At 44.6% G+C, this 24,142-nt stretch overlaps 1 protein-coding gene across 13 annotated transcripts in view; it reads left to right on the top strand.

The window, feature by feature from the left end:
- Window positions 1-24,142, top strand: part of AFDN (afadin, adherens junction formation factor) — a 134,167-nt gene that overhangs the window by 66,326 nt on the left and 43,699 nt on the right. For 6 of the 13 annotated variants that reach the window (XM_036871611.1, XM_036871612.1, XM_036871615.1 and 3 more), the window contains exons 9-19: window positions 3,214-3,308; window positions 4,566-4,828; window positions 10,841-10,910; window positions 14,383-14,501; window positions 17,340-17,401; window positions 17,527-17,732; window positions 19,718-19,738; window positions 20,475-20,620; window positions 20,949-21,043; window positions 21,453-21,718; window positions 23,482-23,625. In XM_036871611.1, coding sequence (XP_036727506.1) covers window positions 3,214-3,308; window positions 4,566-4,828; window positions 10,841-10,910; window positions 14,383-14,501; window positions 17,340-17,401; window positions 17,527-17,732; window positions 19,718-19,738; window positions 20,475-20,620; window positions 20,949-21,043; window positions 21,453-21,718; window positions 23,482-23,625 — 1,487 coding nt within the window. The remainder of the gene's footprint in view (window positions 1-3,213; window positions 3,309-4,565; window positions 4,829-10,840; window positions 10,911-14,382; window positions 14,502-17,339; window positions 17,402-17,526; window positions 17,733-19,717; window positions 19,739-20,474; window positions 20,621-20,948; window positions 21,044-21,452; window positions 21,719-23,481; window positions 23,626-24,142) is intronic. The other 7 variants (XM_036871618.1, XM_036871624.1, XM_036871623.1 and 4 more) reach the window with 2 other exon arrangements.

Raw genomic sequence — 24,142 nt, 5'->3', positions numbered from 1 at the left:
CTTAACGTTTTCACATGTTGGTTACTTTCATACTGTAAAAGAATGGAGCAAATAGAGAGACAAATACGTTTCCTTTTTTACCTGGTATGTACCGAAAACAGTTTCTTCCCTGTTGTACTGGTTCGCTAAAACGTAAGCTCTCTGGGGGCCAGGATGTGAGCTCACTTTCTCACCGCAAACCTCTGGCGTCAGCGCAGCGCCTGGGACACGGAAGCGCTGGTCAGCACTCCTTAAACGCGTGAGTCCCCCGCCCTCCATTCGCAAGCGGTTGGCAAAGAGCCGCCCCAGGCCATCGTCCACCCCGCTGCCCAGAGGTTTGCCCTGGGGGCAGCCAGAGGCAGAAGCAGGCCTGGATGTGTAGACATGCTGTGCAGTGAAACCAAAAGTGCCCTGAAAAACATTCTTAGGCTTTGCTCAGAGTGGTCTATTTTAAGTGTGTCCCAAATGTTGGACATTTGACTGGATGTTGCGTATTCCGTTGGGTAACCCGAAATAGTATTCTAACGCCTGTGCAAGCCAGGAGAAAGAAGAACATGAGTATCGGGTTGTTTAATTATATACGCATAAAATAGATTCTGAAGATTTGCTTCTGGCTGGGGGGAGGACTACGCAGGGGGCAAGGTGGGGAAGGGTACGTTTCACCATGTCCTTTTTGTGCCTTTTGAATTTTGCACCATATGAATGGGTTACGTATTTTTAAGGCAAAAGTATAGAATGTTTCTAAATAGCATTTAAAGCCTCTGGAAGAAGCACTCGTCTGTGTGGTAGGGTTACCACCCTTCGGAAGACTTACCTCCGCCTTCAGAGGCACTCCGGATCTGTCGTAGCTCTCAAGTGAGGAGAAATGTGCTCCGGCACTTGAGCCAGAAATAGAGCATTTGTAGAATCCCTGTTGCGGAAGGGGATAAAATTTTAAGATTTTTGTTTTAAGCCACAGTTTTACACGTTTGTTACTGCCTGTGAGATGACTATGCTTTTACTAAGGAGGGGCCTTGGATCTACAAGAAGCTGTCAGTTCCATCGTGAACATGACTCGCCTCCGTTTCTGTTTTCTGCCCGAGGTCCCAGAACTCTGTTTTATCCGTGACATCAGTGGCCATCGTTTAGGTTATTCAGGGTATACCTGTAAAGATATCTTTGTTTTCTGTTATTACTGTGAAGCAGAAAGAAAGAAGGGATTGGGAAGGTTTACTTCTGATCCGTCTGTCGATAGATTTCTGTTACAGTGAAAGGTGAGAAAGGAGAGACTGAGAGAGTTTGTATCTCTCCCTTTCTTTTTATATTTCTAAATTTGTGGATGTAAATGTTCATGCAGAAAAGTGTATAATACCCATTTATTAGCTCACAAGATACCCTTCAGAAGCATTCAGAATTCAGAAGAAAGCGAATGTGGATTTTTCTTTCACCCCTAAACAGACATATTTTTCATGTTCTTCTGTTTTTTTTAAACACTGTAATTGAAACAGTTGTTCTTAATCACTTATTTGCTTCTTTTGCTTTCTTTATAATTCACTTGTATAATTCTGTGCGACCGTATTGCATTATTCTGTTTTCCGCATTTTTAGTTAATAATTCTTCACTGTTAATACATTAACGCTTTATTGAGCGCATGCTGTGGCCCGCACGCTGTACTGGGCACCAGGTGTAGAGAGATTGTTTTAAAGACCTAGCCTCCTGGGAGCTCAGGGGTGGGAGAGGTGAGGGAGCAGAAACCCTCATCAGACATGGGCAGTGGGGTTGAGACGAAGTGGCTCGCGGCGCTGTGGATGCCGGAGAGAATGCTTCTCGACAAGGACTGTCCTTCGGGCTGCCTGTGGTGTTTAAAGCCAGCAGAATGATAAGCATCCCTCAGGGATTTGGGCTCAGCGGGTCTAGAAGGGAACTGGTCCTGCCCAGGGAAAGCCCCACGTGACTCTGAGGCCCCGTTTTGGATCAGTACTTGGAGTTGAAATAAAGTTGTTTAAATGAGGCTTCAGCTGCCACCAAATCTGATGAGGATGTGCTGTGAAGCCCGGTTTTTAGTGCCTGTGAGATGTGGTGTCTCTCGAATGCTGCTTCAGTCTCATCTTACCTTCACCCAGATCTCAGAGATTGCTGAAAATTTGTCGTTAGCGTGTTATCTTGTGCACTCTCAAATTGGCAACCCTTCTAACAGCTTGCACAGCGATGTTCCTGGTGTCTTTGGTCTGTGAGAACGGAGACCACACTACACTACGATTTTAGCGGTCTGCACTCTGTGTGCACTGCGGTGTTTACACTCCTGATCCTGGGGACTGGAGATTTTAACTGCAGCTCAGTGAGCGATTCTGAAGTCGCTGAGGCTCTGGGGCAGCGGGGGCCTGCACAGCATGGGCGCAGCAAGGCCGCTGCTGTCACGGCCCTGGGACGGCGTCCTGGTGCGTGGATGCCGAGGCCCGTTTCCTCCTGTGCGGCAGCGCTGAGGTCAGAATGACCCTCTGTGTTAGGGGGGGTGGGTCAGCAGGCGAGCAGAGGCGGAGCACATCCGGGTGTCAGTGGTCAGGGATCGCGGCTCTTGTGGTTCCGCTTTGTCCCCCCAAAGCCAGCCCATCAGAGAAAGTCATACACAGGCGAGGGGAAAATCTCAGCAGTTCCCGGAAGTATAAAAAGACACAGAAATAAAAAACCCAGTCTCTCTTTTTGTCCTTCACCCCAGTTCCACTCCGTGGAGGTGAGCACTTTTCACGGCAGTTCTTACTGGAACTTCATGCCAGTGGTGGCCGTCAGAATCATGTGGGGACACGAGCTGGGACCTCATCCCCGGGGTCGGTCTGGTCCAGGAGGTCTGGGGTGAGCTGGGAGGTCACACTCCCTCCATCGGTGGTTCCGCTGTGAGGAGGTCCGGTCTGGAAGGAGGATCTCCCTGTCTTCTTTAGAATCAGACACGAGTCCAGGACCGTGTGATGGGGAAACATTTTTTTATGTGATAAGAAAACATCGGTATGAATGACGGTGTTAGTACCTTGAATTATATTTTAAACAGAAGCTGATGTGCTTATGTCTTACTTTGAATTTTGTGTATTCAGTTACTTAAGTTGTAGGATATAAATTTGGGGAGTTCTTTGAATAGAAATCCTGAGAATTGAGAACAGTAGTGTTGCTTCAAAGGTAACCTGTTGTTTGCTTGTTCGTTTCAAATAACATGATGAGCACATTCGACTTGGCTAGTGAAGCCCTGTCCTTCTCTCGCCGCAGATGGCTCCGACTCCAGAGACAAGCCGAAGCTCTACCGCCTTCAGCTGAGTGTCACTGAGGTCGGGACAGAGAAGTTCGACGACGGCTCCATCCAGGTGCGTGTCCTGCTGCCGCTGTGCCGCTTCGGTGGGTCATAGGGCAGCGTGCGGGCCTGCCGCGCTGTGGGTGAGCGGGAGGGAGTGAAAGCCTTTGTACTTTAACGTAAGCAGCTTGCTTGCTCTGGGTCACTTCTCTGCTTCATTGTGAACAGAGCGGAGTGTGAGTTTCTGTCCCACCCCACCCCCAGACCTCCAGGGCTGTTTGCTTTCCTCCAAAAGATGGTGATGGTTTTATAGGTTGTTTCAAGGTTACAAGATTAAGGGGGATAACGTACATGGAAGTGCCTGTCACTGGGTCGCACACATGCAGTAGGAGGCGTTCAGTGAAGTGTAGTGAAAATGTTAGCTGAGCCGCAGTGCTTGGGCTGGATTAGAACAGAGCTTAGCGTGTCTGTGCGTTAGGAAGGTCAGGGCTGCTCGCTTCCTGGGGCTTGAGCTTGGGCAGATGTCCCTTTCTCTGTATTCTCACTTCTCGGTTGTGGAATGAGGGGCCCGATTACTAATGTCATTTTCAGTTCTAACCCCTTCCTCAGCACAGCAGTAAAACAGGTGAACAGGGATTTGTAGCCCTGATGATCTGTGTAGATTTACCCATTAATTGTGTAATATTCAAGATGACCACATGCTTTTTTTTAAAATAAATTTGTTTATTTTATTTATTTATTTTTGGCTGCACTGGGTCTTCTTTGCTGCGTGTGGGCTTTTCTCTAGTTGCGGTGAGCGGGGGCTACCCTTTGTTGCGGTGCGCGGGCTTCTCATTGCAGTAGCTTCTCTTGTTGCAGAGCACGGGCTCTAGGCGCATGGGCTTCAGTAGTTGTGGCACGCGGGCTCAGTAGTTGTGGCACATGGGCTCAGTAGTTGTGACTCGCAGGCTCTAGAGCGCAGGCTCAGTAGTTGTGGCTGTTGGGCTTAGTTGCTCTGCGGCATGTGGGATCTTCCCGGACCAGGGCTCGAACCCGTGACCCCTGCACTGGCAGGCGGATTCTTAACCACTGAGCCACCAGGGAAGCCCCCATATGCTTTTTAATGCAGAGTTATAGTACCCCTTAAATCAAGCTGCTGGATGGTGAAAATACTCAGTTATCTTGACAGTGTTTAATTAATAAATTCAGGGAAAATTCCCTAAAAGCACCCAAAATCCAGAGTTTATTAGATTATATTTATCATGAAAGGGGGACTCACAGTCTTAAAGTTCAGTTTTTAAACCCTCTGTACTTGATGATGGAAGTCCCTTTGATTTTCCCTTCTTCTTAGTTGTTTGGTGCAGGAATCGAGCCCCATCACTGCGACCTCACAAACATGGATGGAGTGGTCACGGTCACGCCGAGAAGCATGGATGCCGAGACCTGCGTGGACGGGCAGCGCATCTCGGAGACGACGATGCTGCACAGCGGGATGAAGGTGCAGTTTGGGGCGTCCCATGTGTTTAAGTTCGTGGACCCCAGCCAGGACCACGCGCTGCCCAAGAGGTCCGTGGATGGAGGCCTGGTGGCGAAGGGTCCCAGACAGAGGCCTGGGTAAGGAGCATGCGTCACCTTTAAGAGTTCCAGAGTGGTGTGATCGTGCTGAAAATGATGTGGATTAGCCGTAGATGATGCGTTTTATTGTCTTTTATTTTACTTTTTGAAAATTCAAAGTTTGTGGTTTGTGGTTCAGGTTCTTGTTGATTTGGGTTGGTTTCAGAGAAGAAGAAGAAAGAAAGGTCTTGACTTCGTCTTGAAATTGGAAGTTGTGGCTGGTTTTTAAATTATTTTTAAATTTTGTTTTTTAGCTGATACTTTTTAAAAAATAAATTTATTTATTTATTTTTGGCTGCGTTGGGTCTTCGTTGCTGCACACGGGCTTTCTCTAGTTGCCGCGAGCAGGGGCTACTCTTCGTTGCGGTGCGTGGTCTTTTCACGGCGGTAGCTTGTTGCGGAGCACGGGCTCCAGGTGTGCAGGTTTCAGTAGTTGTGGCGCGCAGGCTCAGTAGTTGTGGCTCGTGGGCTCTAGAGCGCAGGCTCAGGAGTTGTGGCGCACAGGCTTAGTTGCTCCGCGGCATGTGGGATCTTCCTGGACCAGGGCTCGAACCCGTGTCCCCCGCATTGGTGGGCAGATTCTTAACCACTGCGCCACCAGGGAAGCCCTAGCTGATACTTTAAAACAACACTTTATTTGAATTATGGTGTGCTGTGTAATGAGCCTTACGTCACCGAGGTGTTTTTGTTGAGGTGTACCTTCTCTATTACTGGTAATGAAACACATTGTTCTTTGTTAAGGAATTCAAGGTGTTTGGCTCCACCTAGTGCCTGTCTGAGGACTTGCAACGTGGGCCTGGTGCTGGAAAAGGAAACTCCTTACTGCCTGGGAAAACTTCTCTGAGGGGGAGGGAATAAGACTTCCTTTTTGATACTAACACTGTTTTCATGAATATGCCCAGTGACTTTATTGCCCACTCTGCAGGTTGATAGGGTGTGGATCTGGGGAAAACGGGCAGCAGCTTCTCCCCCGCCCCGTAGCACGCCGGGGGTGGTCCTCCTTGTTCCTGTGCCCCGGTTTCCTGCGTGACCGGCCTCTGGTTGGGTCACGCAGGATAATTCCACCTGGGGCCCCGTGGGGATCGTTACCGTCGTTCCCTCGTGCTGGCCCTTCGCCAGCTCACTGCCGGCACTGGGAGTTCTACCCTGATGGTTGCTGCCAGGCTGTTGAGGACGTCTTGGCCTCTCTTCTCACTCTGTCCACGTTGAGTCCTGGCGGTGGAGAAGGGTGAAGGGCAGTCGCGGTTGGTGCAGATAAGACGTAACACCTCTCCCAGGTGGACGCTCTGTGGTTCGCCCACGTTCGCGTCAGCAGGGTGGATGTAGGGACCGCCGTGCGGGTGTGGGGACCTGGCGTCCCAGCCTCTCGCCTTCAATGCCAGCGCTCAGCAGATGGCCGTGCTCCTGGTCCCCGAGAAAACCGGTGTGGGTCTGCACTTCACAGGAAGACCCCTGTCTTCCAGCTTTAAACTGGACGCGCGATAAGCCCATCCTTCCCTTCTGTGTCTGGCAGGACCAGTTTTTAAAAATTCCTTTCTTCAAGTTGTGTTTGTTTATCAGCCGTCTCCCCACTTCCTGTCTCTCGTCATGACCTTCCCACTGGCTGTTCTCTTCAGCAGATCGTCTTGCTCCAATGGTTTCCATGTTCATTAGCAGCTTTCCTTCGCCCCGGTTCCTCCTTTCAGCACCAGACACCTGGACAGGGTAAAGCCTGCCTGCTTGACGGCCTCGCACTTACTCCTCGGAAGTTGCTCCAGAGAACTTACCGTGTGAGCAGTTCTTCTGGTGTGTTGTGTATCATCTCTCAGCAGTGCCTACGATTACTGCCTCTTATGTGCAGCTGGGCTTTACTTCTAGGTTTTATATCATATTTATTTTGATGGTGTTAGTTGGTGGTGTTACCATCATAAACACAGCTCTACAAACTGTCTCTGTCCCACTGTTGCAGTCGGCGCTTCGGTCTTGCAGGCGATGTTTTTCTGTGTGAGAACATCCGTCTCCTACTGCTTTTTGCCTTAATGGTTCCTGCTCTGTAGGCCTGCGGTTGTCGATTCTCGTCCTGTCTCTGGCTGAAAGCGGAGATCGTGTAAGGACGTGGCGAACATCTCATTGAGGGGTAGTGCTGCTGTGACATTTTATTTTTATTGCATCTTTTTCCTGCAAAACTAGTCAAAACTGCTTAGTGGTTGAATATACCAGTACTTACACGTACATCCATAAAGTAGAACGGACTTTACTTTTTTATAAAAATTAATGCTGTTCTCATGTTAAACTATTACGCAGATTTCAAGGTAGATAACTCATGTATTCCTTTTTTTCACACATGTATGTATATTTCTTAAATGAGCTATAATTGGCATATTAGTTCAGGTGTGTGACATAGTGATTCAGTATTTGTATGTATTGTGAAATGATCACAGTAAGTCTAGTTATGTCCATCGCCACACATAGTTCTGCGGAGTCTTTTCCTGTGATGAGAACTTTTGGATCTACTCTCTTAGCAGCTTTCAGTTACGCAGCGCGGTCTTACGAACGGTAGTCACTGTGCTGTGCGTTACATCCCCAGGACTTAATTATTTTAAAACTGGAAGCCTGTACCTTTTGACCCATTTTGGCATTCCCCCCACCACCCGGACGCCCCTGCCTCTGGTATCCACCAATATGTTTGCATCTGTGAGCTTGGCTTTTTTGTTGTTACTGTTTTTTTATATACAGTTTTCAAAGGTCACTTCCCATTTACAGTTATGACAGAATATTGGCTCTGCTCCCCACGTGGTACAACACATTCTTGAGCCCGTGGTACACCCGGTAGTTTACGCCTCCCATCCCACAGCCCCTGTACTGCCCTTCTCCCCACCCCCGTCGTAACCACTAGTTTGTTCTCTGTGTCCGTGAGTCTGCTTCTTTTTTCTTATATTCACTAGTTTGTTGTATTTTTCAGGTGGTATCTATAGTATTTGTCTTTCTCTGTCTGACTTGACTTAGCATAATGCCCTCCAAGTCCATCCATGTTGCTGCAAATGGCAAAATTTCATTCCTTTTATGGCTGACTTGTTTTAAGTTCCACATATAAGTGAGATCATATGGTAATTGTCTTTCTCTGTCTGACTTATTTCAGTGAGCACAGTTTCTTCAAGGTCCATCCATGTTGTCACAAATGGCAAGATTTCCTTCATTTTTATGGTTGAATAATATTCCTGTAAGTGTGTATACACAGATACAGGCGTGCGTGCGCGCACACACAAACACACACTCACTACATCTTCTTTATCCATTCTTCCATCAGTGGACACTTGGGCTGCTTCCATATCTTGGCTATTGTGAGTAAGGCTGCAGTGAACATGAGGTGAGGATATCATATCAAGTCAGTGTTCTCATTGTCTTCGGATATACACCCAGCAGTGGGATTGCTGGGTCAGACAGTAGCTCTAGTGTTAATCGTTGAGGAACCTCCATTACTGGTCTCCACAGGGGCTGCACCGATTTCCATTCCCACCAGCAGTGCACGAGTGTTCCCTTTTCTCCACACCCTCACCGATACATACCTCTTGTCTTTTGATGATGGCCATTCTGATAGGTTTGAGGTGATGCCTCCTTGCAGTTTTGATTTGCGTTTCCCTGGTGATTAATGATGTCGAGCATTTCGTCATGTACTTGTTGGTGATCTGTATGTCTTTAGAAAATGTTTATTCAGATCCTCTGCCCATTTGTTAATTGTTTTTTGTTTTGGGAGGAGATGTTGTTACTGAGTTGTATGAAGTCTTTATATATTTTGGATATTAACCCCTTATCAGATATATGGTTTGCAAATATTTTCTCCCCTTGCACACATTGCTTCTTCATTTTGTCGGTGGTTTCCTTTGCTGTGCAGAAGCTTTTAGTTTGCTGCAGTCCCACTTGTTTATTTTGCTTTTGTTGCCTTTACTTTTTTGTCAGATCCAAAAACTCATCACCAAGACTAGTGTCAAGGAGCTTACTGCCTATATTTTCTTCTGGGAGTTTATGGTTTCAGATCTTACTCAAGCCTTTGATCCATTTTGAGTTAATTTTTGTGTTTGGTGTAAGATAGTGACCCACTCTCATTCTTTTGCATGTGGCTGTCCAGTGTTCCCAACACTTTTTATTGAAGAGACTGTCCTATTTATTCTCTGTCATTGTATATTCTTGGCTCCTTTGTCATAGAATAATTGACCATATATGTGCGGGTTTATTTCTGGGCTCTCTATCCTGTTCCATGATCTGTGTGTCTGTTTTTATGCTGATATCATTCTGTTCTGATTACTTTAGCTTTGTACAATAATATAGTTTGAAATCAGGGAGTGATTTGTTCTTTGTTCTTTTTCTTTGTTCTTTCTCAAGGTTGCTTTCACTACTTGGGATCTTTTGTGGTTCCATATAAATTTTAGAATTGTTCTATTTTTGTGGAAAATGCTGTTGGAATTTTGATAGGGATTCCACTGAATGTGTAGATCGCCTTGGGTGGTGTGGACATTTTAACAATATTAATTCTTCCAGTCCGTGAGCACAAAATAACAAATATCTTCCATTTATTTGTATCTTCTTCTGTTTCTTTGATCAGTGTCTTGGAGTTTCCAGTGTACTGGTCTTTCACCTCCTTGGTTAAATTTATTTTTAGGTGTTTTATTCTTTTTGATGCGGCTGTAAATGGGATTGTTTTCTTAATGTCTCTGATATTTTATTACTTGTGTATAGAAACACAACGTATTTTTGTTATTGGTTTTGAACCCTGCAAGCTCACTGGATTGGCTTATTCTAACAAATTTTTTTAGTGGAGTCTTTAGGGTTTTCTGTATGTAACATCTTGTCATCTGCAAATAGTGACAGTTTCCCTTATTTTCTGATTTAGATGGTTCTTATTTCTTTTTCTTGCCTAATTGCTCTGGCTTTGTTGAATAAAATTGGTGAGCGTGGGCATCCTTGTCTTGTTCCTGATCTTAGAGGAAATGCTTTCAGTTCTTCACTGTTGAGTATGATGTTAGCTTAGGTTTGTCATACATGGTGTTTATGATGAGGGATGTTTCTAATGTACCCACTTTGTGGAGAGTTTTTATCATAAATGGCTGTTGAATTTTGTCGAATCTTGTTCTGCATATGTTGAGATGATCATGTGATTTTTTTATCCTTCCTTTTTGTTAACGTGGTGTACCACGTTGATTGATCTGTGGCTGTTGAACCATCTGTGCATCCCTGGAATAAATCACACTTGAGCACGGTGTATGAGCCTCTTAACAGGTGTTTTAGGGCTCTTTTTCCCCTTTGGTTGGGCCTCTCTCATGAACTGGAATAAATGGATTGCATTCACCCTTCATTTGTGCCGAAGAGCTGTAGCTTGCCTCAGATTGCTGACTCTTTAAAATGAGATTTTGTTTATATTCTGAACTAATTTTTCATAATGATAAGTTTAACAGTTTTGGTATTTTTGAGATATTCTTAAAAACTGTTTAGAATTACTCTGGATCTAATTATGGACATTATCAAACATTTCTCCATTTCTTTATTTGTAGCCTAATAGTGGTATCCGTGAGCTTTTAAAAAACCATCAGCTTGGCTTTCAAGCAGGAGTCAGCTGGGCCTGTGCCCTGTCTTCATGCCCACTCCACCCTGCTTCCCACCCCGGCCTTCCCTGAGTCCACACGTGGGCTCCTGGCACCTCGGGCGTCTGTGCTGTGTTTATGTGCCATTTGCAGCCTAGAGAGACTCACTGATGGAACAGCTTTCTCTTTTTTTCTTTATGCTTCCTGTCAATTTTTTGTTATTAGTTTTCAAAAATCTGATCTTGAGAGTATTCAATATACATTGGTAGGAAAAGTTCATAAAGTTACAGTAGTTTTTTAATTCGTTAAGTTCATATTCTGACAGTAAAGTGATTTCTTGAAGATCTTTGAACATTGGGATACCTAGCTAACTATTCCTTTTGTATTCTAGAGAAGAGACTACCTCTTATCATTGGAGAGTTACTAATTCTATGTATTTCTTTTTTTACCTCGACAGAATTGTTCAGGAGACAACTTTTGATGTAGGAGGAGATGTTCACAGTGGAGCAGCGTTACCAGCGAGCAAGGTGGGTGCTTGTCTCTTGCCTGCAGGACTGTGTGTGTTTGACACAACAGGACGTCCTTGGTGAATTGTTGGTAACATACTCGTAGAAGTATTGTACAGACGGACTTTAATAGTGGCCCACGTGTGGGTGTCCTAACCGCTTGGGTTTCCCGCGGTGATACGTGAACAGCAGACTGTCTTTCCCGTGAGGCCGGGAGGCTGTGCTTTCTCTCCCAAGCAGTGTGTCCCAGGCTTGCCCTCTGTGTGACCAGCCTTTCTCGGTCAGGTCACCCCCAGGATAACGGGCTCCGGCTCCTCCTGCCTCAGCTTGGGTCCCAGCTGCCGCCTGTCACTGCGCGTCCGTGGGCGCTGCACGCTCTCTCTTGCACGGTTGGTTTACTTCTGTCCCCGTTCTGGTTGGCGACTGCTGGGTAACACCCCACGCCCAAGCTTGGTGGACTGAGTCAGCCGTCGTTTTGTTTCTTTGTAGCTGTGCGGAGTGGTTTGGACTCAGTCTGCTTGCCGGTCTTGCTGGTGGCTCCTTGTGTGCGATGGTTGGTGGCCGGGACCCCTCGCCCATCTCTCTCCACGGGGGCGGCGGCCGTCTTGGCGCCTCACGAGAAGCCCGGAGCTTCCAGGCCTTCCTGGGGCGGGCTTCTGGAGCGGGCACGGCCTTGCTCCTTCCGACGCGCCGTTCACGGGGGGCCCAGGCTCGGGGCAGGAGCTGCTCACGTGTGGGTCATCTCCCGGCACCGGGACAGGTTTTTAAAACCCTCCCTGTCCTCTCCAGCCACTGCCCGTTTCCTGCTCGTGTTCTCGGCACGGTTTCTGGCAGGGATCATCGGCGGTGGCCGTGTCCACGGCCTGCGCTCCCTCTCCTTTCCCGCTCCCGTTTGACCCCTGCCCGTTCACGGGGACGCGCCTGTCTCGGGCACCGACGCCCCCGGTTCCGGGTCCCGCGTGGTCCGTCTCGGCGCTGCCAGCACCGCCCAGCGGGTGCGCGCCCTCCGCCCCCGCGCGTCTCAGGGCACCTTCCTCCTCGGTCTTGATGGGTGGGTCCCCCCCCACCGCCTGATTCTGAAATTGGGGGCCAAGGCTTCAGACCTCGGGCCCCCCTCTCCTGTTGGTTCCTGTTCCCCAGCTGACCTTAGACAGTTGGATGCCCTCTGTGTGCGCGCCACTCCCGTCTTGGGCGCCAACCCCCCAGACTCTGCAGCGCCCGTCACATTCAACGCAGCTGAGACAAACGGAGACTTTCTTTCTCACGCACCTTCTCTCCGTCACCCTTCCCCACCTCGGGGCCCGACGTCCCGACCTCCAGCGTCCTCGCTGTCGTCCCCGGGAGAGTCTGGCTCAGGCTGCAGCCGTCCCGTGGCGGAGGGACCGCAGAGCTTCCTAGACGGCAGCCCCTCCTCTGCTCTTCCCCGGCCCGTCATTCTCCTCCCGGCAGCTGGGCCGAGGGATTAGAGACGTGAAGTAGACGTTGCTACTGCCCTGCTTCCGAAGCCTCCGGGAGGTTTCTTGTCCCACTGGCGCACGGTCGCCGCTCCGTGTCACACAGCTCTGGGGGCCTGGCCCCCTTCCCTCTCAGCTCAGCACGTGCCACCGCTGCTTCGGTTCCCGGGACGCCCGCCCCCGTCCCGCCCGAAGGCCGGGTGGGCCCGCTTCTCGTGGGACACCCTCTCCGCTGCTTGTCCCCCGGCGAGCCCCTTCTTACCTCGGACTTCATCGGAAGTCTCCTCCATGCAGGAGCCTTCCTTGCGCGCCCTGGCGCTAGTACACACCGTCCTTGAAATTCTTTGTGCAGCCTTGATACCGGACGCTGCTTGTTTGTTGGTTGGCTGTGGAGTGTGAGCTCTGTGAGGGCAGTAGGGCCTGCGCGCTCGCTGCTGGGCTTGTGCTGCTTGGAAAAGTGCCTAGTATAGTAGTACATAAAAGTCTCAGTAAAGATCTACTAAGCAATTTCATGAATAAGTACTCTCAGAACCCAGTATAATAACCCTCTTTATAAAAAATTTTGCTTCTTATAAAAATGCATAGTCAATATAGAAAACTTGGTTAAATTGAGAAAACATGTAAAAAAAACCGAAAACAGTTCATCCACAGTTCGTGGTTGGCTTTTGCTAAAATTTTGGTAGATCCTTTTCTGAACTCTTTTATGCATGTGTGTGTTCATGTGTGTATTTTAACATAATTAAATCCTTCTCTACACACAGACACACACCTTTCTTTCCTGCTTCCTTCAGCTGTTTTGTGAGCATTTGTTCTAAAAATCATTTGAAAACAGCTAAAGTGGTTTTGTAACATGTTAGTTTATAAACATATCAATTTATTTGTTCATTGCCTTACCATTATTCATTTATAACAACTTTTTGTAGTCTAAATACTGCCATCCACTGACCAAGCAATTTTATTTCTGTAGCCATACCTTAATGAAGTAATTAATTACTGTGTGTGAATATATATATGTGTGTGTGTGTGTGTGTGTATATAGATGTATATATATACACACACACACACACAAGCACAGCTATCCTGACGCTTTATACTGATGAACATTTTAAACAACCTAATAAAAATTGGTTTAATGAACCTTGATGAACAGACATCAAAATGTTACTACAGCCATTACAATGCTGTAACATGAAAATAATATTACAAGATGTCTACAACATAAGAAAAAGTATCTTTTACAGAGTCTAGGCTGTGAAATGTCATTTATGGGAAATATGAAGACTGGAAAGGTACATCCTGCACAATGTTAATCTCTGGTTGGTAAGGCCAGGATGATTTTTATTTACTTATCTGTGCTCAGTTTCTACAGTAAGGGATGTAGCAAGAAGTCTTACATAAATTTTTTGCTGCAGTGGATTTTTTACCTAAATTTATTGATTCTGTTCTGATTGTTTTCTGAATATCGGTAACTCATCCCTCTGTCAGCCACAGGCTGGCTAGGAGTGGCACTGCTCGGAGGGACTTAAATGTCCTGTGTTGGGTTGCTTTATAGGTGTCTTTTCCCTGTGTTGATGAAGGGCAAGAAGTAAGCCAGTTTCTGTACTGAATTCTTCACTAGGTTTTGAGCTGTGATGAGTGAATTTTTACATCCTTCCTTAAAACTCACAAGTGAACAAAGACCTGCCTCTTCACATTGTGCACATACCCTGTCCACTGTGTCCTGACCCAAGAGAACTTTGTGGAGTCAGGTCGCTGCTATTACTGTACTTTCTGCAGGGCCCCGGCGTGTGTGCCCCGTGCCTGCATGCCTGTGTTTTAGAGCCAGGCGGGGAAAGTGGCCGTGTGTGCTGTTATGCTCTCGGTGACTGTGCTCTTGGGCACACTGCTGTGGACGTGGCGTCCGAGGCACTGCCGGGCCCCTCCTGGCCTCTGCTGTCCCTCTGCGGCCCCCGCCTGCCTTCCCCGCGACGCTGACTGAGTGTGAAGCGTGGTTGGTCCGCGTGCTGTGTTTAAACGCCCTGTGTTTCCCCTGGACTTAGAGCTCCTCCCGGCTGGACGGCGACAGGGGGCCATCTGCCACCAGCACCGCCGAGCGAGGGATGGTGAAGCCCATGGTCAGAGTGGAGCAGCAACCGGACGACCGCAGGCAAGAAAGCAGGTGGGAAGTGGGTGCCTTTTTCATTATGAAGGGAGTGAAAGTGAAACCCTGGAGGGGGTTTGGGTTAAAGGCTTCTCACCCTAGAGGTTTAGCTGACATTCTTAGAATGTTAGCAGTACTTTAAGGTTATTTCCTTTTCATGTTACTGAATTGAAGAAAAAAATGCTTCATCGACAGTTATATCCCTCACTTACGTGCCGTGGCCTCATCCAGTTGAAACGGGAGGCAGTTTGAATTAAGATGTTTCGATGTTAAATGTGCTACTTGGTAAAAACAGGGAGAAAGGGAATTTTTGTAGGATTTTAATATTTGATCATTTTGATATTTAGATAAGGCTAATGATTTTACCCATTTCTAGAGGAAATCCTCACATGTTTAAAAATACACAAAGCCAAAAATGACGTTGAAGTTGAGTGTTCCAGAGTTACGGAGTGCCGTCCTACTCTGTCTCACGCTCTGATGACTCCCTGTTGATAGCCGGAGATGAATCTTTTTCTCTGCTGGCATCGGTCTTGCCTAGTTTTTTTGAACAGAGAACTTAGACCTTTTGTTATTTCCTTTCCTTAAGATTTTTAAATATATGTCACCTTAAGATTTTTAAGGTGACATATTAAGATTTTTAAGATTTTTAAATATATGTCACCTTAAGTCAGAATTCTCTTTCCTTGTGGCTTCTACAATTGCGTCAGTGTTGGAAAGCACGGTGGTTCATTGCAGGTGCTAAGCGCTTCTGCTCAGACGGAAACGGGGGAGCTTGGTGTGAATGCTCATTATCAGCAGTGGAGCCAGGAACGTGCGTCTTTTGGTGCTATTCAGATTTTTGATGAGGCCATTCTGCCTGTTCCCTTTCACAGATTCAGTAACCAAGGCATTAGCTGAGGCAGGTCACTTACCAGTTTGGTGACAAGCGACTGATACAGTTCTTAAGTTTTCCGTCTTGCAGCAGAGGGCACTGTACATTATAAGATTTTAATATCATTCATCATAGTAATTAAATCTGTAGACTCATCTGGGAATCTCACGTTCTTACCTCATTTTTATTATGGGCTTTTGGTTATTATTCAGTATTTTTTTGTGAATTTTTTTACAATTACAATATGAATCCTTATACATGGCGAATTTTTTTTAGATATAATAACAAATAGCCTAGTTTCTGTGTCCATACTTGTTTTTGGTAGTGTATTCTAGAATTAGACGTTCAGACGGTGAATTAGTATTATAAGGAGTTACCCTCCATTTACTTGTAAGGTGATCAAGAGGTGTGTATCAGAGTTCTTAGTCCATAAATACTTGAATAAGCAAATAATCGGTAGGGGAGGGGAAGATTGATTAGGATAATGTTTTTAGGATATGCAAAATTAATAAGTATATACTTATTAACTTATTAGTATAGTTAATAAGTAAATATATGATAATATAGTGTCAGAATAGCCATATGATGATTATTTGTATGTCAGAAATTATTTTTTCCTGTGAGCATGTATTTTAATTAAGTTTTTTGCAAGGTCATATTCTTTTGTTTTGCCAAGACTTGTTTAAGTGTTATTGGAACTAATAAATATGTGTTGCTTTGTTGATATGAAGACAGTGATGGAAACAGATGGTTCTTCCCATTTTCAGTCTCTGTATTTTTCGTGTATATAATACATTGTTAGTATAAGCAGTTCTTCTTCATTGGTGTGGTCATAAAAATCTAAGTGGCTTTCATGAGCGATTAAATACTAACTTTAGTCAAGGAAAAAATTATGAATGATGGAAAAGACTTCTAAAGTATCACTGACACATTTTAAAAATTTTTTTCAATGAGAATTGAAATTCCTTATTTTTAATAGATTTGTTGAAGTGATGAAGCATTAAAAAAAATTGGTAAAATTTATCCAGGTTCACGTTATGGGTATTAAATTGAAAATAACTGCTTAGCTACAATTTCAGATGTTTACAAATACGGCAGCATAAGAAAGACATATTAAAATAATTGAGCTTTTGAATTACTTCTGTTTCTAAGAGCATTTTTATACCTAAATTATTGAGTTAAATCCAAATTAATAAATCATAGACTGGATAATAAACTTTGAAGCATGTAATTTGGTGAAAAGAAGGTTTTTGTTTTTACTTCTCATGTTTATGATAGTTCGAATGAACTCACATTATGTTTCTCCTTATTCATCTTTTGGTGCGTGGAGAAGATGAGGACGGAGGGACCAGAACATTTGTTGTTGGAAAGGAATTACTTTAGTTCACCCGTCTGTACCTGCAGATCTGTAGTCAGCTGTGTTAGTCATCCTACGGTGTGGTCGCTGTGCGTGTGTACAAACGCTAACACTGAGTGGCCGAGGGGACCTGGACTGGCAGGGGTCACGTATCTAACCTTTATTGGGAGAGAAAGGCGATGTCTAGCTCTTAGGACACTTTTCTTTTTCCTGTGTGAGAGCTCAGTTTCAAGCTCAGTGTGGTTTAGATTTTCTCTGTGTCTCCCAGCAGTGTCTCTTCATTGTCACTTGAGCCATCGCGGTAGCAGGTGCCTGGCAGCCTGGTCTCTCTGCTCCACACGACGTCTTCATCAATAATAAAGAAACAGGGTCAGATCTGTTCTCCTGACGGAAGCAGATACTTCAAGGACCTGACCTCTGTGAGGAGCTGGGACGCGGTCACTCCCAGTTCACTCATTTGAACGTTTGAATAGGTTCCACATGAAAACCAGTCATCGGGCTGTGTATTATTTGAAAAAATTTTATATATAGACATTTAAGAAATAGTTGCAGAAATCTGCACTGGTTGTCAGTGATGTTATTAGCTAATGTGACTGGATTTTAAGAAATGGCCACTTTCCTCTTTCAGAACTCAGGACACTCCTGGGCCTGACCTGACACTGCCTGCAAGCATTGAATTCAGGGAAAGTTGTGAGTAACTTCAGACTCCGTTGGTAGTGAATTACTTCTTGTTCCATTTTTCTCCATCTGATTTTCATGGGGGTTTTTTTGTTCTTTTTTTCTTCTTCTTCTTCTTCTTTGAAATCTTTTCACAGCTGAAGATTCATTTTTATCTGCCGTTATAAATTACACCAATAGCTCTACAGTCCATTTTAAGTTGTCACCTACATACGTGTTATATATGGCGTGTCGGTATGTATTGTCCAGCCAGTACAGACCCGACGTCAGTCCCGCAGAACGGACGCACAAAGTGATTGCCGTTGTCAGCAAGATGGTGAGCATGATGGAAGGGGTCATTCAGGTAAGCGCCAGCCTGCAAAGCCGTGCCAGTTCAATGACCGCGTTTATAATTTTTAAATCAATTAAGTTAGTTTTTTTTAACATTTCAGATTTGTTTACGTGTTTGACTTCATCTTAAGAATTTTTTCTAAAACGAAAGTTACATAAGTAGGATTAGAAATTGTATAGCTTTAAAAGTTGAAAAGAAATGTGAACTTCTTTTCTGTTTCTTCCCTACGAAATTTAAAATACGGGAAGAGAAACTGTACATGGTAACATAATGATCATGAAAAAGACCCTTGAAATTACACTAGTTGTGAGAAGGCATTGAGAATTTAAAAAACAATGATAAATTACTGAGGCGAAATTCACATACCATAAAAGGAACCATTTTAAAGTGAGGAGCTGGGCAGTATCAGTACATTCACAGTGTTGTGCAGCCTCCTGGACTCGGTTCCATCGCTTTTCCGTCACTCCAGGCAAACCCCTCACCCGCCGAGCGGGTTCTCTCCACTACCCGCCCCATCAGCTCCTGACACCGTCTTGGAATTTTTCAGTGGTTCTGAAGAAGGACTTGTTCTTTTATAATGAGCCTGCTAGGATGTTGGTAGCTAGCATCTGGGTGTTTTGACAGCACTTGTGTAGGTATGATGGACATCGTGACATTTCTCACTTACGATGAAAATCAGATTCAAATTCATAAACCAGTTTTAAAATTTTCAGGAAACAAGGATATTTTCTTGGCAGAATGGTTTGTTTCCTTTAGTACTGTCTTGTCTATAGTTGATAAAATTGGCATGACAGTTTTCCAAACTTTTAGATAACTTGGAGATTTTAAAGTCCTTAAAAGTAAATTTACAGATTTTTTTAAAAAGTGTTCCTGAATCACTTGTCTACACCATTTATTATTCAGCTGTGAAACTCTAGGTATATAAGGTCATGTAACATGGCTAGATGGTTTGATTGTTTTTCTCCTGTCAGGATACTTTTCAAACTAGAAAAGACTAGTTTGAGGCAAACTAGTCTTTTAATTCCCTCAGAACTGTTTTAAAAGGCTAAACGTTTTCAAGAAAGGTTTCTTTTATGTTTGAGTGGTTAGCCTATGAATTTGAGGAGGTTATGAGTCTTTTACCCAAGTGAGGAAGTAGATAAAAAGGAAAGTCGTTTTATTTGGATACCATTTTGTTACTCTTATTATTTTATAGACAGATGTGGATTTCCTTTCCAGTTGTCATCAGAGCCATTGTCTGTCTTCCATCACGCTTGGATTTCAAATTATCAAACTCCCATCAGCAAACGACTTTTGATGGACTTTTCTTAACTAGGCAGTGAAATCACCATTATCAGGACAAGCCTTTCAGACTTCAGATTTAGGTTCAGTATGTGATTGGAGATCTAAGAATCTTCAATATTCAGATTGAAGATCTAAAAATCTTCAATTTTTAGAGAGAAATTATGGAATAATTAAAATTCTTTAATTTGTAAAAACCTACTTTCAAAAAACAAGTTACTCCTTTCTAGTATAGAAATAATATGTTTTTAATACATTTTTAAGTTCTCAGCTCTTACTGTTTCTGCTGGTCTTTCTCGTCTCTTCATTCTTATTAACTGATCCAGGAGAATAGACTCTCAAGTTGTGTATGTTTAAGTCGTCTCAAACACGCAACGTTGTTAAGAGATGTTAAGAAGTTCTTTTCTTTGTAAATCTTTTAAAGAGATCAGTGTATTCATTTGTTTATTGTAACATCTTCTTTATAGATAAACTCTAGGAATTCCCTTCGTTATTGTGCCAGTTTTAAGAACATGAAACTAATCGTTTATGCCCTAGACTTCCAAAGCTGCCTCAGAACTGTAAATGAGTGTGTAACATGGGAATAACGTAACTAAATGTCGTACCCTCATGTCGTACCTTCATGTTAGTGTTTTGATTTTTTTTTAACTGTCATGATTGTTTACAAGTTTCTTTCTCTCGTTCTGCTTGGTTTCCCCGCGTCTGTTTTTCTCCAGGAAGTAGACCAGGTTGATCAGGTAGGACATACTGCTGGGAGCCGATCCTGGCTGTGTTGGCTTAGCTGAGTTTCTCATGCTGCTTCCATGTCAAAGTACAACAACAACTGGACCGAGGCTCATAACACTCATTTGGCAGCTGGAACATGCAGTACTAAAATCCTTTTTTGACTGTGCAACCTTTATCAGCATTTCATAACTTTTGCTTAATGCACTTCAGTGTGGATATGAAATGACAAAAGTTCTGTTTCTTCTCTTTATTGTTTATCCTTGGTTCCTATTCTTTGGATCTCATCTGAGGTTGCCTGGCCTGCACATGTGGTCGGGAGATAACACGATAGATCAGTACTTGATACCGAGTTGCTTGGTGTCCAAGCCAGTGACTTCGAGTATCAGGGTGGCTGTTGGGTAACCATGGTTACATGTGTGTATACTTCACAGATTACCAGATAATGCACAATCTCCAATTTGGTGTTGTATTATTTGATACCTCCTTTCCCCCACTGATTCCATAAATTGTAGCTCATTAGATCCGTGTGGCTATACATGAATCCTAAGAAGTTGCAGTGGGTTTTTACTTTCCATTGCTATGTATGTACCCAAATTCCTCTGCAAGTATCTGGTATCTGTGGTAAATACCTTGGTGAAAATGGGAAGGTACTGGTCTATCTTCAGCAGCTTTTCAAGAGCATTCCTTTTTATTTTTATTATTGTTGTTTGTCCTGTGGTTGCTTATGGAAACGTGTTCTGTCTACAGAAACAGAAGAATATTGCAGGGGCACTTGCTTTCTGGATGGCAAATGCATCTGAGCTTCTCAACTTCATAAAGCAGGACCGAGATCTTAGTCGAATCACGTTGGATGCCCAGGATGTTCTAGCACACTTGGTTCAAATGGCCTTTAAGTAAGAACATGTGTTTGGAGATGATACTATTCTGTAAAGATTTAAATCATGTTTTCTGGTTAAATTTTCAAAACTAATTTTAAGGGTTTTTATTTACCCTAATTGAAGATGGATATCAAGAAGCATAAATAACTATATGCAAGATGCATTGATTTAATAAATTTAATTCAATTATCTATGTTTCAAGAATCCTGAGAGTAGAACTATTACATATATTTTTTACATGGAAGATATTTCTAAACAGTACGAATTGTTTCACTTGTGATATTATGTCTGATAATAGCAGGGCGTCATTCTGAGATTATTAAAATTGTTTATGTATTATCAGATACCTGGTTCACTGTCTTCAGTCAGAACTGAATAATTACATGCCAGCCTTTCTGGACGACCCCGAGGAGAACAGTCTGCAAAGACCAAAAATAGGTTAGGATTCTCTTTTTCTCCTTCGTCCCCTCCTTCCCTCCTTCTCCTGCTTGTTTAGCTTCATTTTAATATTTGCTGTATGTGAGAGGGAGGTATTATGAAAGTAAATGAGACATCCTATTGGATTTCGCATTCTTTAAATAATAAATTGTAACCACCACGTGTCTTGTTTAAGAAGAGTTCTCATTTTGTCGCATCACGCTGGTGCGACATCAGGCTTTCCCAGAAGTCTGTCCGGGTGAACTTAAGTAGATGCAGTTCATACCGCTACGTATTGGTAGTTCGAGACCACGTCTCTGCTTCCTGTTGCAATGAGATTGCTGTTCTAAAGAGGTTGAGCAGACGTTAACGCGCGTTTACCGCTAATTCCGGAGCCCCCTCGGTGACGCAGTGCCGTCTCTCTGCACAGACGACGTGCTGCACACGCTCACGGGGGCCATGGCGCTGCTGCGCCGCTGCCGGGTCAACGCTGCGCTGACCATCCAGCTCTTCTCCCAGCTCTTCCACTTCATCAACATGTGGCTGTTCAACAGGCTGGTGACCGACCCCGAGTCGGGGCTGTGCTCCCACTACTGGGGCGCCATCATCCGCCAGCAGCTCGGGCACGTGGAGGCCTGGGCGGAGAAGCAGGGCTTGGAGCTGGCAGCCGACTGTCACCTCAGCAGGATCGTGCAGGTGGGTGGTCCCAGCCCCGCTTCCCCGCTCAGTGGGCGCTGTCGTACACGTCTCTGGTTCTATCACGGGGGGAACGTGGACTCCGCGGAACTCAGCACCCTCCTTTTGGGGTTTTTCACATGTACAGATAATGAAACGGTGGTTTATTAGTTTGCCTGGGTTGCTTGAACAAAGTACAACAAATTTGGTGGCTTAAACAGCAGAAATTTATTGTCTCTGGAGGCCAGAAGTCTGAGAGCAAGGTCAGGGCACGCTGGTTCCCGCGAGGGAGAATCTGCTCCAGGCCTCCGTGGGCTCTGCTGGCTGTTGGCAGTCTTCGGTGTCCCCGGGCTTGTGGACACACCACCCCTCCCCGTCTCTGCCTTTTGTCTTCCTGGATGCACATCTGTGTCCAAACACCCGCCTTTTATAAGGACACCAGACCTACTGACCTGATGTAACTTGATTCCTTCTGTTAGGATCGTGTCTCCAAATAAGGTCACATTCTGAGGTAAACAGGGTTAGGACTTCCCCATATGAATTTTGGAGGATGCAGTACAGCCCGTAACAGGTGGCACTCAGTAGAATAAATACCTTAAAGGGTTTTTTAAATTGAGAATAGTAAGGTATATTTCATAAAGCTCCATACTGAAAGATAAATTCCAATTTGAAAACGGATGATGATTGCCTCTTTAAGAATACAAAGCCAGGTAACCGCAGAGCAAAAACCTATAGCAGATACACAGATAAAGAGAAAAAGGAATCTAAGTACACCACTCCAGAAAATCATCAAATCACCAGGAACAGAGCAAGAGAAGAAGAAAGGAACAAAGGAGTACAGAAGAGCCATGTCCTAATGGCTTCACCAGTTCTAGGAATTTCCTAGGTGTTCAAAGACTAGGAACTGGTATTTTGCAGTTAAGGAAATGAGTATCTAGAGCCTCGTACCCTAGGACATTTTTTTAGTATTATTACAGTGTATAATTTTGTATTTTTTTCCTCAGTCTCTTAAAAAGATTTAGTTTCAAAAGAGGTTTCTGCCCTCTTACTTGGATTGAATCAGCTCGTTATTAAAAAGGTCATTACAGGGACGTCCCTGGGGGCCCAGTGGGAAAGAATCCATGTTACAGTGCAGGGGACGTGGGTTCGATCCCTGGTCCGGGAACTGGGATCCCACATGCCGCGGGGCAACTCAGCCTGCGCGCCACAACTGCTGATCTCGTGCGCCTCAGCTAGAGAGCCCACGTGCTGCAAACTACAGAGCCCACGCGCCCTGGAGCCCGTGCACCACAACTAGAGAGAAGCCTGCCCACCACAACGGGAGATCCCGCGTGCCTCAACGAAGATCCCACGTGCTGCAACTAAGGCCCGACGCAGCCAAAAATAAATAAATAAAACAAACAAATAAATAAATAATAAATAAATCTTTTAAAAAAGAAGTCATTACAATGGTATTTTACTCAGACCTTAGTAATTGGTGATCTTAATGGTTATATAAATGTTTAAGTTTCTAAGAAGTTTTAAATGCTCTCTGAACATAAATTATTGAGTCTCATTATAAATATATATTTTAATAAAACAGAGTTCATCTAAAAACCTTTACAATGCTTTGAGTTCAGTTTAACACATATAGGTAACGTTAATGGAACTGTATTTTCTTAAAAACACCCTGCATTTCAAAATCAAATTAGCAAGTTATTGCAGTTTTACAAATGTTATGTAAAGGGGAATATTTATGAAATCCTTTTAAATCATGATATTTCATGTTGCTTATTCTAAAATAGGCAACCACTTTGCTCACGATGGATAAGTACGCACCCGAAGACATCCCAAATATAAACAGTACCTGCTTCAAGTTAAATTCACTGCAACTTCAAGCCTTACTTCAGAATTACCACTGTGCACCCGATGAGCCTTTTGTCCCTACAGTAAGTGACAACACCACACTGCCACTCCATGCGGGCCGTGTCTGCACAGGGAAATGTGGAGAAAAAGGAAAGTTTATGTAATCAGTTCCCTTATTTCTTTAGTAAATAAGATAATTCACTTGGTCATCTCACAAGGTCACTTTTGCTATTGATGTCTGTATGAGTTACGGGTCGGTGCAGGAAGTAGAAACTACATAAGCATGTTAAGTAGAAAGGGATTTAATTCGGGGAATGAGGTTGTTGGAAAATCGTTGGAAAGCCGGGCCGGGGAGTGAGGAAGTTGCCCTGACGTCTGAGTTCTCGGGCGCGGCACTGTGACCTGAGACCCCGAGTGCCATCCTTGTGTTCACGCAGCAGCAGCTGCAGGGCCTCCCAACCTGTGCAGAGGTGTCTGCCCGGTAAAACCCAGGTTCTTGTCCAGAACGGAGTCTGCTGTTTGGGGATGCCTCCTAGAAGGGACCGAGGGTGAGAAACAGAAGACAGTACGTGCCGCAGCTGGCTCTTTACGGAGAGGAAC

The sequence above is a fragment of the Balaenoptera musculus genome, chromosome 12 (genome assembly GCF_009873245.2).
Source record: "Balaenoptera musculus isolate JJ_BM4_2016_0621 chromosome 12, mBalMus1.pri.v3, whole genome shotgun sequence".
Taxonomy (NCBI): Eukaryota; Metazoa; Chordata; class Mammalia; order Artiodactyla; family Balaenopteridae; genus Balaenoptera; species Balaenoptera musculus.
The sequence above is the reverse complement of the archived record's forward strand: the minus strand, read 5'-3'. Positions and strand labels throughout refer to the sequence as shown.